Source organism: Neopsephotus bourkii, unplaced genomic scaffold (genome assembly GCF_033783945.1).
Source record: "Neopsephotus bourkii isolate Nb327-2 ecotype Australia unplaced genomic scaffold, CSIRO-AGI_Nbou_v1 NB_1792, whole genome shotgun sequence".
In the NCBI taxonomy this organism is placed as follows: Eukaryota; Metazoa; Chordata; class Aves; order Psittaciformes; family Psittacidae; genus Neopsephotus; species Neopsephotus bourkii.
In genome coordinates, this window is record NW_026902266.1 from 6,615,638 (window position 1) to 6,632,552 (window position 16,915).

The 16,915-nt window shown below is 50.3% G+C and overlaps 2 protein-coding genes and 1 long non-coding RNA gene across 7 annotated transcripts in view; 2 read left to right on the forward strand and 1 right to left on the reverse strand.

Moving 5' to 3' along the window:
- TSPAN32 (tetraspanin 32) overlaps positions 1–2,303 on the forward strand; it is a 39,823-nt gene extending 37,520 nt beyond the window's left edge. For all 3 annotated transcript variants that reach the window (XR_009723789.1, XM_061342524.1, XM_061342527.1), the window contains one exon: positions 1,406–2,303. Coding sequence is in view for 2 of the 3 variants with exons in the window: in XM_061342524.1 (XP_061198508.1) it covers positions 1,406–1,430 (25 nt within the window). In the remaining variant the exon portion in view is untranslated. The remainder of the gene's footprint in view (positions 1–1,405) is intronic.
- LOC133206467 (uncharacterized) overlaps positions 1–16,915 on the reverse strand; it is a 232,818-nt gene that overhangs the window by 183,869 nt on the left and 32,034 nt on the right. The window lies entirely within an intron of this gene.
- Positions 4,674–16,915, forward strand: part of CD81 (CD81 molecule) — a 108,418-nt gene continuing 96,176 nt past the window's right edge. For all 3 annotated transcript variants that reach the window (XM_061342486.1, XM_061342484.1, XM_061342485.1), the window contains exons 1-2: positions 4,674–4,818; positions 15,132–15,246. In XM_061342486.1, coding sequence (XP_061198470.1) covers positions 4,753–4,818; positions 15,132–15,246 — 181 coding nt within the window. In that variant the 5' untranslated portion in view covers positions 4,674–4,752. The remainder of the gene's footprint in view (positions 4,819–15,131; positions 15,247–16,915) is intronic.

A 16,915-nucleotide genomic window follows, 5' to 3' on the forward strand; every position in this document is an offset into this window, starting at 1 on the left:
AACATAAATATTTAAAGATGGCAGAGAGACAGACCGTGCAGACAAGAACCATTTGTTGAGTTTATTAGAAGCAGAAACTTCAGGCACTGCTACAGGTTTCTGCTTGCCTCCCAAAGGCTGCCAGGCAGATACAACCTCCCCGGGCTATCACCCTGCTTCAGCTGAATGTGCAGAGCAGGGCACAGGGAATTTTGGATGAGCAGGTGCCAGCTGCTCCTGCTGGGGCACAGAAAAGGTCTTCTGGAGATGTCCCCCTAGATACACAGATGAGATTCTTGACATGATTTTTCCTACTCAAAATGAGGCCATTGGCTGGCTGCTCAAGGGTGAAGGCAAGCCTCTTCTGGGGTGTTGGAGATCCACCTTCCCACTGCCATGCCCTTGTTCAGGTCCCTGCTTTGAAAATCGGTATGGCAGGGTGGCAGCTGCCTAGGAAGTTACTCTTATGTGCTCTGGGACTGTTACCCTCCTGCAGGATGAATTTCTGAGGTTCTTTCACACACCTCCAAATGTCATATTTAAAGATTTTTGGTGATGCTTCTGTTGTTCAGGGTTTTTTTTTACCAGCACAGGTAAATTGTAAATCTAGGCTATTTCTGTTTTATTTGCCACAGAAAATAAGATGCAGTGGTTTAAAGCTAACTAGGACCTCACCCACAAAATTACATGTGTTTTATTCTCATGGTTTGTCCATCATTTTTGTGCTGGCTGTGAGGAGGGCAGGGGGTTTGCCATGCAAGCTCAAGCCATACAACCAGACTACCACCACATCAGCAGCCACCGCACAGTCCCCCGTGGATGAGGGACTCCCATCTACTTTCCAAAATCTCCTGGAGACCCTGGGTGTTAGGTGTTTAGAGCCTGTCTCCATGCTAATCCTTCCACATGCTGGTTACCAGCTCCCCAGGCACTCATACGAGGTGGGGAGGATGTGGGTCTGTCCTCTCCCCTCATCCCCCTCCATCACTTTTATAAAACACAAAGTTCTTTTGTGGAGTGGAGCTGCTCGAAGGCTGCAGGCATCTTCCTGGGAGGAGCAGGATCAAAATCCCAGGGACTGAGTTTGCAGAATCCTGCTGGTAAGGGGCAGCCTGCTAAATCCAGGGCTGGGAGGAGGCTCAAGCCACCTGCTTTAACAGACCCTGCTGACTCCTGCCCATAGGGTCAGCTATCCCCAAACCCACAGGCATCACAACAGACCTATAAACAAGTTCACAAAAACACCAACAACACAAGCCTAACAAACAGAGGAAAACCACTGCAAGCACCTCCATTCTCTGCTGCTTCACTATCTGCAAACCCAATTGCAAAAGCAGATTCAAATGGGCAGAGGAATTCTATTTGGGGTATGGGATTTGGGGTGTTTTCTTTTTTTACTTTTTTAGTGTTTATTTTTCTCTTTCAGCACACAAGTCTTGGCAGGTAGGTAGCTTTTTCACAGGCCTGCCTGCAGCTACCTGCTCTGCAAAGAACTGTGCATTAGCATGGTGCACCGATGAGCACTTGAACCAAGCCCATCCTCCCAAAGATGGAAGTCATCAGCCCTATTCATAGCGCTTACACTTGATACCCGCATGAGACATCGATACCTGAACCGAATGTGTGCAAATTAGTTTTACTTATTTATACAGCAGCATTTTATAAAGAGCTGATAAAGCCGCTGAGAGTCTCTGAAATGCAGTTTTGGTACTTTATGGACTGTACAGCAAGTAGTACAGCATGACAAATGAAAATCCAACACCTGAAATCCACACATCATCTGGGGAAACAGTATGTATTATCTTGACACTGTTATCACAGTGGTGGTTATTTTCTTCCAGTACATCGAGGTCAAAGTTTTCAAAGGTACCCAGATGAGCTCCTAAAATAAGTAAATAATAATAAAAACAACCCTAAACAAAGCAAACAAGAAGATGTTTGGACAAATCTTGAAATCCTTTTCCACTTCCAAGTTTTGGAGAGGACTTCCTTTGTACAGCCAGATGGGTGAACCCAGTTTATACCCAGTAAGTTTTAGCCTGTAACTGGGAGCTTCTTGATGCAGGAGATGGTGGGGTTGTGCCCCTGCTCCTCCTGTCAGAGCCACATCTGTGCCTCAGCTCTGTGCAGGATGGGCTCCAACACACCCCAAAGGAAAGTCCCTGAAACAGGTCTGTGTTAGCTACAAACCAGATTGTTTGCTACTACAGTTTTTGGAGGGTATGAAAAGGTTTATTTTTTGGTTTCCATTTTCCTTCATTTCCCAGCATAAGAGAAAAAAAGGCAGAAAGCAGGAAAACAGAAGCAACAGTGACCAAAAAAAAATAAAAAATAAAAAATAAAGAAGCAATCCCAAGCTCCCCAGAAGCAGATTCAATGCCAAATTCGTGGCAGTGATTGCAGCTGGGGTTGCCTGCTCTCCAGTGCACAGAAGTTGATTTGAGAGTCATATTCCTTCATCACCATGGGGCTGCTGCTGCTGAAGGTCTTATCAGTTTGCAGCTGGTTCCTTCCTCTCCCTCACACACTCTCCAAGCAGAGCCCCTGAGAGTTTTTTCTGGAAACTAATGCACAAGAGGCTCTGTGATTCATGCAGCCACCTATCTTCAGGGTCTGTGTAAGGTTGCGGGGTATTTTCATTTTGATATTTACAGCTGGGAAGGACGAAGATGCAGAAAAGAAAATGTTGTGGGATGCTATGATGTAGCAAGTGAGCAACTTCAGTATCCTGCTGTTACCCTTTGGATCAATGAGCAGGAGCCACACAGGATTGTGGCTATTGCCATAACCAGATGGGTCATACTGATAATTTGGAGTAGCAGTTACGTGCGTAAATAGCCTCATGAGCCTCCAACTTCTTTGGTAAGGCTGGATGAGTGAATGTGGCTTAGAGACAAAGGGTTTATGCATCCATGGCAAGCCCGCAATCCAGGATGCACTCGGCATAAGTAATTGGAGAATGGGGCCACTTCTATTCATTCCTGGTCCCTGCCACCATGGAGCATTGTGGGCTGTTACTGCAGGGGCAAAGAAGGGTGTATGACAGAGCTCTGGACCAGCGCATCCTTAAGGGCAATGGGAAGATTTCGGAACAAGTTGACTCATTTTCAGCATACATGTGTAGGAAATGTGTGCTTAGCTAACAGCACATTCCTGCCTATGGGATGCATGGCAGGGAAGACTCCATCGTGTGTGAAAATGTTTGGCTCAGAAGCTTTCGCTAGAGGCAAGTGCCCAGGCAGAAAGAGGGCAAGTTTCCACATACAACACTGCAGACAGGCACCGAGTTTGTATTTAGTGTGGTAAGATCCTGAGCTTTGATGGAGGTGTGAGCTGCTGCCTTTACCAGAATTCCTCTTACACTCTGATTACGTGACTTAACTAGCCTGCCCCTCCCTGGAAGAAGTGAATGTGCTTGCTGGGATGAGAGCAGTTTATATTTCTAGGGATGAGCAAGTGGGTCAAGGTAGGTTTTGGCCAAAACCTTGGGAAATTTCAACATGTTGCTGTTGCACAACTTTAACTGAAATCTAACCAAGATTTCTAAGCCATAATGTGAGGCTTACTTGCACTATTGACATGTGTGACCTCTTTGCTGGGCAGCCCTGAAGTCCCAGAGATGCTGGTGTGACCCAGTAATCAATAGATAGCATCCTGAGTGGCTCTACTGAACCTGAAGCAATAGCTTACAGTAATATATCCAAAAGCTCAGGCAAAAAGTGTTTGGCAGATCAGAGCTTAGGATAAAATAGGTGGGGGGGGATGAAGGTTAAAAAGTAATGTAAAAATCTCTTTCCATTTCTGTTTTGTTTGTTTGGTTGCTTTTTTTTTTTTTTTGCAAGGAGGTCTCCTCATGGTTGCATACCAAAACTTCTGTATACAGAAATACAAATCCTGCTGCACCCTGCACCCATTCATGGTACCCTAGGCTTTACCCTGGGCTGCCTGGTGAGGTTAGGGGATGACACTGACCTTTAAGTGGCCAGGTTTAGGAGACGGTGGTGATAGAGCTGCCCAACAGAAAATGGGGAAAAAAAAATGGAAGAAAAAAGGCAAAAAAGAAAAAAAGGGAGTGTGGGAAGACAGGCTGAGAATCTGGGCTTGTTCAGCTTGGACAAGGGAAGAGTCCAGGGAGAACTTAGAGCAGCTTCCAGTGCCTAAAGGGGCTGACAAGAAATCTGGAGAGGGGCTTTTTAAAATGGGCACATAGTGATAGGATAAGGGGGAATGCCTTCAAGATGGAAGAGGTTAGATTTAGATCAGACATTAGGAAGAAATTCTTTACTGTTAGGGTGTTGAGGCACTGGAACAGGTTGCCCAAAGAAGCTGTGGCTGCCCCATCCCTGGCAGTGTTCAGAGAGCTTTGAACAACCTGGTCTAGTGAAAGGTGTCCCTGCCCATGGCAGGGGGGTTGGAACGAGATGATCTTTAAGGTCCCTTCCAACCCAAATGCTTCTGTGATTCTGTGATTCTGTGAATAGAAAAACAAGAAAAGGGAAAAACAAGAAAAGGGAAAAGATGGGAAGGAAAAGAGAAAAAGGGAAAAAGGTGGAAAAGGGAAGGAGAAAAGGGGGAGGAAACCGAAACAAACAAAAACTGCGCGCGTGCAGGAACAGAGCCCCCGTTTCGGGAGAGTGCTGCCAGTGTGCGCAGAGCCTTCACCCCGGAGGGGCGGGAGGCGGGGCGTTCGGGGGGCGTGCCCGGGGGTGGGGGATTCTCTTCTCCCGCGCCGCAGCCGCCTGAGTCTGGCTGTAGAGATTGAGAGCGGCCGCCATGGGGGTGGAAGGTTGCACCAAGTGCATCAAATACCTCCTCTTCGTTTTCAACTTCATCTTCTGGGTGAGCGCCGGGGCGGTGGCGGGGGGGGGATTTGAGCTACCCCAGAGCTTGCAATAGCGGGGCTCCAATATGGCTCTTGTGCCTGCGCCTGGTTTTACCCTCTCTCCCGCTCCCCCAGCATTAAGGCTTGCTGCCTGCGATATATCTTAAGGGTTGTTTTTTCGGGGAGCGGGGGGCTGTTTATTCTTTGCTTTTTTTTAATGCACATATATATATATATTTGCACGTTTATCTATGTGGTTTTTTCTATATAGATGCATATATAGGTATAGAGGCATAGAATCGTTTAGGCTGGTAAAGACCTTTAAGGTACTCGGGTCCAACCGTTAAATGTGTTTGTACGCATCCGTTCGGAGCGGAAGGGCGGGGGGTGCTGCGCGGGGACCGAGCTGGGGTGGGGCGGAGCGGAGCGGGGGGCTGCAGCGGGCCGACATCCCCCCAGTTCTGCTGCTCGAGGCTCCTGTGGCTGGGAGCGGCCGGTGGGAACGCCAGCCGATACGAGAGGCAGAGATGGGCAGGGTGGATGCTGCCAGGCGGAGGGAGGGAAGACGCTGGCCCAGCCGTGCCTGCAGAGGAGCCGGAGGGGAGAAGGTGTTCCAAAACCACGGGGCTGGTTTTACTCTCCCCACCCCGAGAACTGTCAGGGAGCGTATCGGGCTCAGTGGTGCTGGCACCGTGTTGGGAGCCGGCTTTGACACCCGCGTGTGGATGGTGCCCAAGCTGGGCACTGCTGCCCCTGCCGCCTGGGAAGTTATTTTAGGATGCAGATTTTGCCCAGGCTGGAGAGCTCTCCGTCGCTGAGAAAGTTTCTCATGAAATAATCCATCCAGACATGCGGGTGATTTAGCAAAAAGCAGCGTATGCCCGGTTTCTCGCAAACCAGGTTTTTCCTGGTTAGAAAAACCCTCCGGCAGCCGGGGCTGGCATGGCAAGAGACGTTCCGTGCCGGCTCCAGCGCCCGCAGCAGCGCAGTGTGCCCAAGCAGGCTGCTTTGCTTTTGTTTCTGGGTTCGGTTCTTTTTGTTTGGTTTTTTTTTCCTGGATAGGCTGTTTTCCATTCCCCAAAATGCTGTTTTTCTTGCAAGCAAGCCCAGCCCCACCCCACGGCGGCAAGGCACAGCTTGCTGAGCGCTGGCTGCGTGGTCAGGATGTGGCCCGTGTCAACACCCTGCTTTGTTGAGAGGGCATTTGGATGTTTTCTTAATCTTTGCTCGCAGCAGTGAAGACAGAGAGGAGGGCTGGAGAGGTGGGGATAGGATTAGTGCCTTCCAGAGCAAGCCTTCCCTTAGCATGGGGAGTACTGTGCCCAACGGGAGCCTCTGCCTGTTGCCTTCTCCCCGGTGAAGCTGTTGGGTGGTTCCCACCTCTGGGAGGTGCAGGGCTTAACTACTGCATGGGAGCGAGTACTGCCAAATCTGGCCTGATTTCAGGCCTCCTTGCCTTGTTTCTGGGTATAGTGCTGACCAGTCGGGAGATGACGAGCTCTGACGACAGTGGTGTTAATTGATACCTGATGCATTGCCAGCTGCAAGATGAATGTGGGACAGACCTGGGAGTTTATTTTAATCTTTTCCTCCACCTTTAAAATGGCAGGATGGAGGCGGGTAGGCTTTTCTCTGAAGTGTTGTTCCTTCTGAGTTACCATGCTTATCCTGGGGATTCTTCTCTTCTGGACCCAGTTTCCTGCCATTCTTGTTGCTGAAGCTGCTGGGTGGGTATGCGAGGGAGGAAGGGTCTCCTGGGTGGCAGGAAGGATGCTGGGGGCTCTGCAAAGCTGCTGTTTCTGGGCAAGCTCACTTGCTCACCACAGTCTGTGTTGACAAAACACCTTATCTTTCATAAATGGGCATTTTGCTTCCAAGAGGAACAGCTGAGCTGTTTAATTTCCCTGTTGGGACTTCTGGTGCCTTCCCATACCCCTTGAAGGGAGCCTGATGCCTGCGGAAAGATGCTCCAGCTCCTCCCAAGGAGGGGTGCTTGTGAGCCGAGGTCCACCAGCTCTTCAAACCATTCCCAGTGCTGGGCTCCCTCATGGCCAGTCCCCTTGGACCACCTCCTGTTCAATAAGAAACCTGGGCTTCATTTGCATTAACAGTGCTTTCTGCAAGGCTGGCCATCTGAAGGGTGGTTGAACACTGAGTCTTAGGGTTTTCAAGCCCTTCTATGGTGTTTCCTAAGCCAGTGGTTGAGGGGAGTTTTAGGTTTACCACGAAGGGCACACAGTTAGCAGCCAACTTTGTGTGCCCAGGTCTGGAGGGATGTCTTGGTTGCCACCCAAGTGTGAATGTCCTTTTCATGGGATGGGATTTACAGGCTGGACATGGTCCTGAGCACCCTTGATGCAGGGTGGCTCTGGCAGGACTGCAGCGAGGTGCAAGACTGGGCACTCACAGCCGTGTGGCCCTGCCAGCTGGCTAGCATGCAGGGGCTGCTGGGCACCTCACAAGCATGAGCTTATCTCATGCCTTGTGTCCAGTCGAGGTCGGGCACTGTTGATGAAAACAAGTGGGAGGCAGAGCCCAAAGTTTGGCAGGCATCGCAACTGTGCTGCATGGGACCTTGCTGCAGCATCCAAGAGGAAGAAAGGAAGCAATTCCTAGCCTCAAGAGTGTTAACAAATAAGGCAGAAGCTCTAATAACTTTTTAAAGTAGCCCTGCTCTCCTGCTGGACTGTAAATAAACTGACACCCCTCTGGTTTCCTCCCAGTTTTTCCTCTGTCAGCACAGGGGGTTTCACAAAACTGCTGTGTTGAAAGGCAAGAGGAAAAGGCAGCCCTGCTGCCAGCTCCCCAGGGCACCTTGACAGCCCTTCTGCCTGGGATGATTTGGGTTTACTTTATTCTTTGGGGTTGTTTTTCCTTTGTGCATGCATTTTTTGAGTAGAAGATGCCATGTGCTTGGTCCATAGTGGCTCTCGAGGAGGGAGCTGTACAGACCACACATACAGATGGGTGCGCATCCCAGGAGTGGACGTGGCCAAAGCAGGGCTGGGCTGGGAATGTGGCAAGTGGAGCTGCTTCTCCATCCCACACTTGGTAGACAGATGGACTTTTACTGCTTTCCTGAATTATCCAGATGTGATGGCAGAACTCAGTGCATGGGGCTGGACTGACCACTGCTGCAAAGAGTCCCTGGGGAGGACGAAGGAAGCCAGAGAGCTATTTTAAAATTTAATTAAGCATAACCAAGGAGAAATTGGCTTGCTCGGAGAAGGATCACCCAACTTATCGGCTAATACAGCCTATGGCAGCCTTCCAGCTCTAGAGCACTGCTGACTGCCCTTCTAGAGAGGTGCCTAATTAAAAGGAAGAGCTTGCTCCTAATGCCATTTTCCAGGCACCACCTAACTCTTTTCTCTTGCTTGTATTGAGGGGATGTGGTGCAGTTGGGATGCAAAGGGGAGGAAGGGCAAGAGCAAAGGCAAGGTGGGAGTGAAAGTCTGTCTGGACAGTGGTGGTTGGAAGGGAAGGGATGGCAGACTTGAATACTTTCTGGTGCAACACTAGAAAATCTCTTGGCTGTCCTTTGGAGTCCACAAAGCGTGCTAAAAGAAACCTGGCCTTAGTGATGAGAGGTGAGGGTGGAGGGAGGTGGTGGCTCTCTGGTGGTGGTCCCATGGTGACAAAGCTGCTGAGTGGCTCTTGACTGTTCCAGTGTGATGAGGAGGGCAGCTGCGTCCTGCTGTACACGGGTTTAAACAGGGAATGGTGGTTCATGTGGCATGCAGCTCTGAAGCAAATTAGCCTGTGTTTTGTTCTGGGTGCAGGCTTGTGCTGAGCACTGCTGATAGTGATAGTGGCTACCAGGAGGCTCCTCTGCAGAGTATGGGGTTTCTTTTGCTTATTGGTCTCCCTGGGAATCGCAGAGCTTGGTGAGCAGCAAAGGTGCGATGCCAGCCCAGCATCTTCTTCCACCAACTTTGGGTTCAGCATCCTGGGATGATGTACAGACAAGAGTATTTCCACATGTGCTTCACCTGGCAGCTATTTAATGTCTGTCTTTGAAGGGCAAAGGAGAGGTTTTCTTGGCAGGCTGTCTATCTGGATGCAAGTTGAGAGAGCTGATGGCTCTCTGGGATTTAAGCAGGTCTTTTGAAGGAACTGGTGCCCTGCACTGGGGGGATACCCTATTTCAGTTAATGGGCTGGGCTGCCACTGGGAGGAGGGAAGATCATTGGTGGCTGGTGGGGGGAGATTGCTCTGTTTTCCTGAGGTTATTCTTCTGTCAACCACCCTAGTGCTTATCTCCTGCAAGAGTGTTAACCCATGTTCAATGCCTTGAGAAACACTTTGATCCTGTACTGAGCAACTGCCTTTCAGTGTATTGTTAAAAAGAGAAAGCAGTTGTATTACCGCTGTAGTTAAATGCATAGGTATTGGGCCAAATTAATTTTAAAGCAACACCTGAAACTGTTTTCCTCTCTGCTGAGAGCAATTAAAACCTGCTGGTAGATGTCAGCGTATAGTGATACCCTTGCTCACAGAAGGAATCGGGCTGTGGCAGGCAGGGAGCAGCCTACAGGCTCAGTGCTTCCCACTGGAGGACCCCACTCCTGGATTTTGGTTCCAGATTCCTGCTCTCCTCCCATCCATCAAGCTGTACTTGGCCTTTGGTGTGCTGCTCCTCGGGGAGTGTTCCTCTGGAGCTTGTTTTGAAAAGCCCCGCAGTGTTGTGGGGCTGGTAACTTAGGCACCAGCAGAGAATTTCCCCCCAGCCAGCAGCTCTATTAATAGCCACTGGTGGGAGGTGGTGGTGGCTGGGCTGTGCTGTGCTGCTGGGAGCGGAACCCTCCTCCTCCTGCCTGCAGACCACGGGTTTTTTCCCAAATGCCCATCCTGCGGTTCCTGGCCAGGCCTTGCCTGCAAACTTCCAGCCTGCCTTTTTGTGGCCATCCAGCACAGTTGCTGAGGGAAGGCAGCAGAAATGACGCGCCTGCCCTTCCCACGAAGGGCCCTGTCTGTTGGTGCAGATGGAGAGTGCTTGTGCTGAGCTCGGTGGAAAAGGCTTTACCTCATGTGGCTGTCAAAGTACAACTGCAAGAAGTCTTGCTGGGGATCCAGACATGTTGGTGTTCCAGGGTATCCCACAGTCCACCCTGACAAGCAGCAGGGACCATCTGTAGCGCTTCTCACCTTAAAATTGTAAGTGAATTTTTGGTGTGAAGTCCTGCTGTTGTAACGTGAAGACCATCGCAGCATCAAGCCGAAGTTCTCAGGTTTGTGGGCTGCCATTCAGGTTTCAGGTGCACCCCGAGCCTTTTCAGTGCTTCCTCAGGGTACCTCTATGTGCAACAGAAAAGGAGTTCAACTTGTGTTTTCTAGGAAGGGTGTTGGCAGGCTTAGTGCTGCCTGCATTTGTGTGCCTGCCACCGGTAGCTGTGTGTTCCTCTCCTGCCTGCCTTGCTCCTCGAGGCGGTAGTGCAGAACACGTAAGGCGCTAGCATGCGTCTTGCAAGAGCGCATATCGCTCTTCCAAAGACAATTTCCATCAAGTTATAAGTTTCTAGCTTCTTGCGTTTTTTTCCCCACTCACACTAGGTGAGGTGACAGAATGATTTTTCATTATTCACGCTGCACATACTGGAGAATATGGTATCTGCTGCTCTAGACACTCACGGATAACCTGGAAGCGAAGCATTCAAACCCAAATTAGCAGTTCATTCCTGGCTGTGCAAGTGGCTTCTGCATGGCAAGATACTTCAGCCTTGGCAAGCCATTTTGTCCTTCTGTGTCCCACTTCCCCACACTTAAATGGAGGAGAATTCAGTTATACTACATCTCAGTTGCTTTGCAGTTTGTGCTGGAGAGGAGCTATGGGGAGCCTTGAGAAGGATCCAGGTGCTGCTGCTGCCCACCAAAGGGCTCAGCTTTGAGGCAGTGTAAGGGAAGCTGCAAGTCTGCGTGTGTCAAAACTTGTTGAAAATCTCTGATCATCTACCCAAATCATAAACCAGCCTAAATCTGATGAGTTTTATTGGCAGTATCTGGTTTCTTGGTAGTAACTGTGTTGCCCCATCCCTGGCAGTGTTCAAGGCCAGCTTGGATAGGGCTTTGAGCAATCGGGTCTAGTGGAAGGTGTCCCTGCCCATGGCAGGGGATTGGAACCAAATGATCTTAAGCTCCTTTCCCACCCAAACCACTCTATGATTTCACAGTTATCATGGTGTGGGCTCCGCCAGTGCCGTTTTTGCAGGAGGGCAGGAGGCTCTTCCGGCCCTGTGGCTCGCGCGGTTTGGGAAGCAGCGGTTTGGGAAGCAGCAGCGTTTCAGCGGCAGGACTGGCTGTGGCTGCGGGAAGCGGCACTGCTAAAAATACAGCATTGTGAAACTGCTGGCACCTCCACTTCCCTCCTCCACGGCTCGAGCTGCAGGATGTCTGTGTCTCTTTGACACTTCCAGCAAGCCACCCTATAGCCAGGACTACCTCTTCCTCCTCCTCCCCCCCTGCCAGGAAACCTATTTTGGAAAGGGAGCAGGAGGAAAAGGGCTGGGGGTAGCGGAAGGGACAAGGGGGTGATACACATCCTGGCATGAGTGTCTGGGCAGTAACAGGCCAAGGTGGGAGCAGTTTGGACATGGGGTGCCTCACATTAAAGGGGGAAACAGTTCTATTCCATGCACCACTAAATCATGGGAATTTCTTGTGTAGGGAAGGAGTGACAACCCTGAAAGATGGGCTTGTTCCCTTGCCCTGCAGCTGGATATAGGAGATTTTAGGGTAAGCATATCGGTCAATGAGGCTTAATCCAGTAGGGAGTCCTGCTATGTGCATGGTGGATGGGGCAGCAAACTAGGGCTGCGCACCCGCCATCGTCATGACACCCAGTGGTACTCTAACCCCTTAGGGGTCTGCTTTTCCCCTCCCCTACACAGCATCCCATGGGGGCTTTTCCCTGCCGTGACAAATGGAAACAGTGTCCGTGCAAAAAGCAAGCCTTGGGCAGGCAGGATCCAGCTGGAAAAGTCTGGCTGTCTGTGGAAGAAGCAATAAATCTCTGGAAGCTGGAAAATAGCAGTAAAGAGGAAAGGCTGGAGCCTGCTGCGCCACCTCTGCTGTGCTGGAGGGTTGCTGGGGCGCCATCTCCATGGCCGGCCGCATCCTGGGAAGCACTGGGGATGCACCTCTGACAGTGCTTTTGTGTTGGCAGAGGAATGGCCAGCTAGGGAGGTTGGCTTGTGGCAAACAGGTCTAAAAGCGCTGGTGCTACTGAAGTTGCACGTTTTAGAGTGTTGCTTTTATTAAAGCAGTCCCCAGAAATGTGACTGGAAATCTTAGGGTACACCTGTGACAAGTGATGGCCCCGTCCTCTGACACTGCCATCTGACAAGCTGGGCACACGAAAAACAGTGGTAGCCTGCATGAGATCACAGATACCTACAGCAGAAATAAATCCCAGGAATATTTAATGTATGAGGGTATGCAGCCTAGAGATGAGCATGATGCTGCCATTGGAGCTGCTCCTATGGTCAAACAGCAGTGGTTGTCAGATGGGAAGGGAAGAATATACCAAGCTTATATCTGGAACAAGTTGTATTAAAATGAGACTATCCCAAGCAAGGTGCAGTGGAAGGCAGGGTTACTGTAGTGAGCTGATAAGGTTTTCTCCCTCCTGTCTGCTTTCCTTTGGGAAGAAAAATGCCTTAATTACTCCCTGTGCTTCTTGGTGGTGGAAGGTTGTATGGATTTCATGGAAAAAGTTATTCACCATAGCTTAAACCCTGTTTTCATTAGTAAGTGAATGTCATTTTCTCTTAAGAAATCCAGCTGCTGTTGGATTAAAACCTCCATTCAGAGGTCTTCCGTGCTCTGTTAAAAAAGCAAATGGAGTCGGGCAGAGCGGGAGAGACGTGGGATGTTCCTGGGGCGCATTCAGGCTGAAACTGGGAACATCTGGAGATGGTTCAGCTGGCTGCCATCAGCGGACCTCACCACTGGGGTGGGTTTGATGAGTCTGAAGAGGCTCTATCCCTTCAGCTGATGCTCCCGAATGACTGAGAAGTATCTTGAGGATAGCTTGCAGCCTGCTTTCCATTCTGTGTCAGATGCTTTAGGACAAATTTGACCAGAAAGCAGCTGCTACTGCTTGTGTTGGTGTTGCCCCAACCTGTCCATAGGTGGCAGGGGGTGCTGAGGTGGGTACTGCTGGGTGCAGAGGACAGCATGGCAGGGCAGAGCAGTGTTTCCTTGCACAGGGAAAAACAAACCAAGAAGAGCTGCTGCCTTTTCTTCATCTCTCCCAACCAGCACAAACCCCCAAAACTTCCTTGGGATCTCTTCTCCCCTGGGAGCCCCTGAGAGACCTTTTCTTTAAGAGTGGCACTGATTAATTTGGGGACATTCTTCTTCTCCCGAGAGGATAAACACTGACTTCGTTATGCCCTCAGACAATGAATGAGCCATGCCAGGCTGGATTTGGGTAACTTTCTGCAAAGCCACAAGCTGCCTTATTTGGAGTTGGATTTGAGCATATGCCGGCTTTCATGACTTTTCTCCATAGCCAGTGTTTGGAGAACCTTGGGCTCTCCCAAGTGCAAGAGGGGTGATGGACAGTGCGAGTGGGGAAGTTGCATTGGTTGCTGTGGAAGAAGTGTTAAAAGCTGATTATTTTGCAGGCTAATTGGGGAAAGACTTGTAAAATCTTCCCTCCTGCTCCAGGGAGCTCAGCAGGGATTTTCTCCCTCTGATACATAGAAAATCCCCAGGGTCAGCTTGCCCTGTGGGTTTTGCATCAGTTGTGTGGTTCTGCCTGGCTTCTATGGCACCCCTCTAAAAATCCCTTGGCTGGGACCTGCAGAAATGATCAAGGAGAAGAATCACCAGCTGACCTCCTGACAGCCTGTCTTGCACATCCCTGTCCCTGTGTGTTCACCGAGGCTCTGTTGTGCCTCACAACTGAAGACTTTGCACTTCCACTGAACAAACTTTTTTTTTCAGTGTGACTGTCATGGGGCCTCTCATGCCCATCGCTGACCTGGCTCTTACCCTGTTGAAAGAAACCATGTTTGCACTTCTCCAGTCTTTGGTACTTAACTTCCCTTTATTAAGATGAGTGGCTTCGAGGGTTTAGGACTCTCAAGATTACATCGTCCTTTGAACAGGGGCTTCCAGCCTTTCGTAGAAGTGATATTACATTCTTAAGGGTTTGTTGTTTGGGGTTTTTTGCATGTGTTTATAATCCCCTCCCCTCGTGGTTTTAAATGGAAGAGGGGATGGGTGGCATGGGGAGCACAGCGAGTCCTGCTGGAACTCTGGCTGGACTTCCTCTCAGTGACGCCCTCCCTGCTGCAGTGCCCCCACTCTGCTCCCATGCTCCCCTGCCATTCCCAGCCCCGCCCTGAAAGAGAAAACAGTGAGGAAGTCAGTCATCAGACTTCACATAACTTGGACATAAGTATTCCAGCGGTAAGCTGGGTCCATGCTCCATGCGCAGAACATCTCCTGTGTTGGATGTGTTTTTGCCCTTGCCCTGGGGGCTTCCACGTGTGTGTGAGTGCTCTGCTCTTCTGCTGGAGCAGGCAGCAGCAGGCGAGGCAGCGATGTTTCAGCCTTGTTGACTTGCAGAGCTGCTCAGCTCTGTTGAGCATCTTCATGGTAGCCTCCAAAAGCGGTATGGTTGTACCTTGGCCTGTGCTGAGGCTTTGCTCTGCTTCAATCCCTGTATTAGGATGTTAAGGAAAGCCTTTCCTGCCAGAGGAGCGCTAGGTCTGCTCAGAGTGGAAGCCTGACCATGAATGGAAAGTAATGGAAAGTAATGGGCACATGAGACTGGAGGCTGAGGGGAAAAAGCTCCCGCTTTCTAAGCCACAGTCTCCTCATCCTTCCTACCAAGGTCTCCATAGATCAAACAAAACTCTCTTTGTACATCACAGAGAAATGAAATGGGGTGATGACAGCCTGTTGGGAAAAGGGTCTAGTTAGGGCTGATCCTAAGTTCTGTTAAAAAGCTCTCCTGAAAGCCTGAGTTGCACGTGTCGTGCTTCTTGGGTAAGGCTGAGCCTTCCATTTTAATTGAGTAACAAAAGTGCTTTTAGGAAAGAAATCATCTGCAGGAACTGGAAGGGGCTTTGCACATCGCCAGAATGAGGGATCTTTTCACAAAGCAGGGAAGATTGTGCGGCTCATGTGGTATGGGGCACAAAGCACGTTGCAGGGGTAGGACAATGGTTGAGAAGGATGCTCTCGTACGTGAAAGAATAAATAAGACTTTGCAGAAAGATGAAAAGCAAGCCTTCTGCTCCCACCTGAAAACTGCTGCCTGGGGTCTGGTGCTGCTGGAGCAGTGGGTAACATCCGCTTCCCTCTGCTTTCTCCCCAGCTGGCAGGGGGCATCATCCTGGGAGTGGCCCTGTGGCTTCGGCATGACTCACAGACGACGAATATCCTCTACCTGCATCTGGGCGAGAAGCAGGCCCCTAACACCTTCTATGTCGGTAAGTAGGTGTGAGCATGCTGGCATTGCTGCGTGGGTATCGTGCCCCAGGGGGAACTGCAGTGTGCCCAAAAGTAGGGCGGAAAGCTCCAGGTGAGCAGCAAGAAGGTCAGACTAAAATTGCCTCCCGCTGCCCCTGTACTGCCCAAAACATCTCCTGCCATGGCAGTCAAAGCGTTTGTTGAATGTTGGCTGTGGCCCAAGCACAGAACCCGAAGTCACGACGGCTAAAAGCACAAAAGATGAATTGCAGCATAGCAGGTTCTCCCACTGTTCTCTGCTGCTGTCCCCAGAGCACGTTTGGGAAGAAGGGGGACTTCTTGGAAGCATATCTCGTTTCCTATCCAAAGGGATATAAAAGTAGCTGATGGAGGCCCTGGCAATGGGATGTGAAGCTCGGTGAGCTCGTGACTCATGTTCTCCAGGAGGGGCAGGTGGAGCCTCTGTGTGTTATGGTTAAACTTAGCATGATTTTTATTAATCTGACAGCATGCTGGCTTGCTGGGAGATGAAACCCCCTATTTTTGCCCTGTGTTCCAATGATCCGTCACAGACGAGGGGGAGACGCTTGCAGGAGGGGCTGGCTGCCAGGCTGGAGCTGGCTTGGAGTGCAGACTGCTGGGGCTGGGGACAGGACCCGTCTGATCCAATGTCCTGTTCTCACCTAGAGCTGAAATTACCTTCTGGAAAGGATTCTCCTTTGGTTTTCCCTGCTTGCCTACGAAGCTGCATGCCTGAGCCCTCTCCCTGACTGTGCCTGGTTACAGGCCTGCTGTAAATAGCAGTGGGTTTCCCTCTCTTGTTGTGTCCCCCCTCCTGCTGCACACCCAGAGCTGTATTTGCAGCATTTCCCCTTTGTAGATTTCAATGAAAAAAAAAATAAAAAGGGAACTCTTGAGAAGTTAAGCTCCTTTCCAGGAACCAGCCCAAACATCTCCTTCCTTCCGGAGGCCAGCAACTGATGGCTCCCTAGTTAACACATTTCTCCCAAAACCTGGGGGATCTGGAATGCAGGAGCCAAGTCCTTCTGTCCCACCTGTTGTACATCTGTTGCTCTTCTGCCTCTTTCTGGTTTGTCTTTGTTCTCGGCTTTTGCTATTGAGAAGGCAGTGGGGAGCAGACTACGGGTCCCACCACTGTGCTGGCCTTGTGATGCCCAGGAATGGCCCATGTTTTGAGGCTGGATGTCTTTTTAAAGTTATATTCAGCAACAGATTGGCCTGGATTCCTTCTGGCGGCTGTAATTTCCATGCAGTAATAACAGCAGAGCATTTCTTTCAGCTGCTGCCTCTCCCAGCCAGCCCTCTGGAGTCTGAAAGCTGGGATTTCTTTTTGCCTTTTCTTTTTTTACCCCTTCCCTCTCTTCCCCCCCTCAACTGATACTCCTCTGTCTTTCCTTTGGCATCCAGCGTACACATGCACATGATATTTCAGCTTTGGGAGTGGAATCCTCTCTGTGGTTGGCTTCCAGAGCTGGGGCTTTTTTGGGGTTTTATTTTTTCTTCCTTTTTCTTCTTGCAAACCCCTTTTTGGTGTCTGGCACAGGGCCCTAGTCCTGGGATCTGTCAGGAGGCTTTTAAAAGCCAGCCAGGCTTTGCTGCAGGACAGGGGGAAGCAATAAAAACTGTCAGAGGAGGAAAACTTCTACCACAGGGTTTGTACTTAGTGAG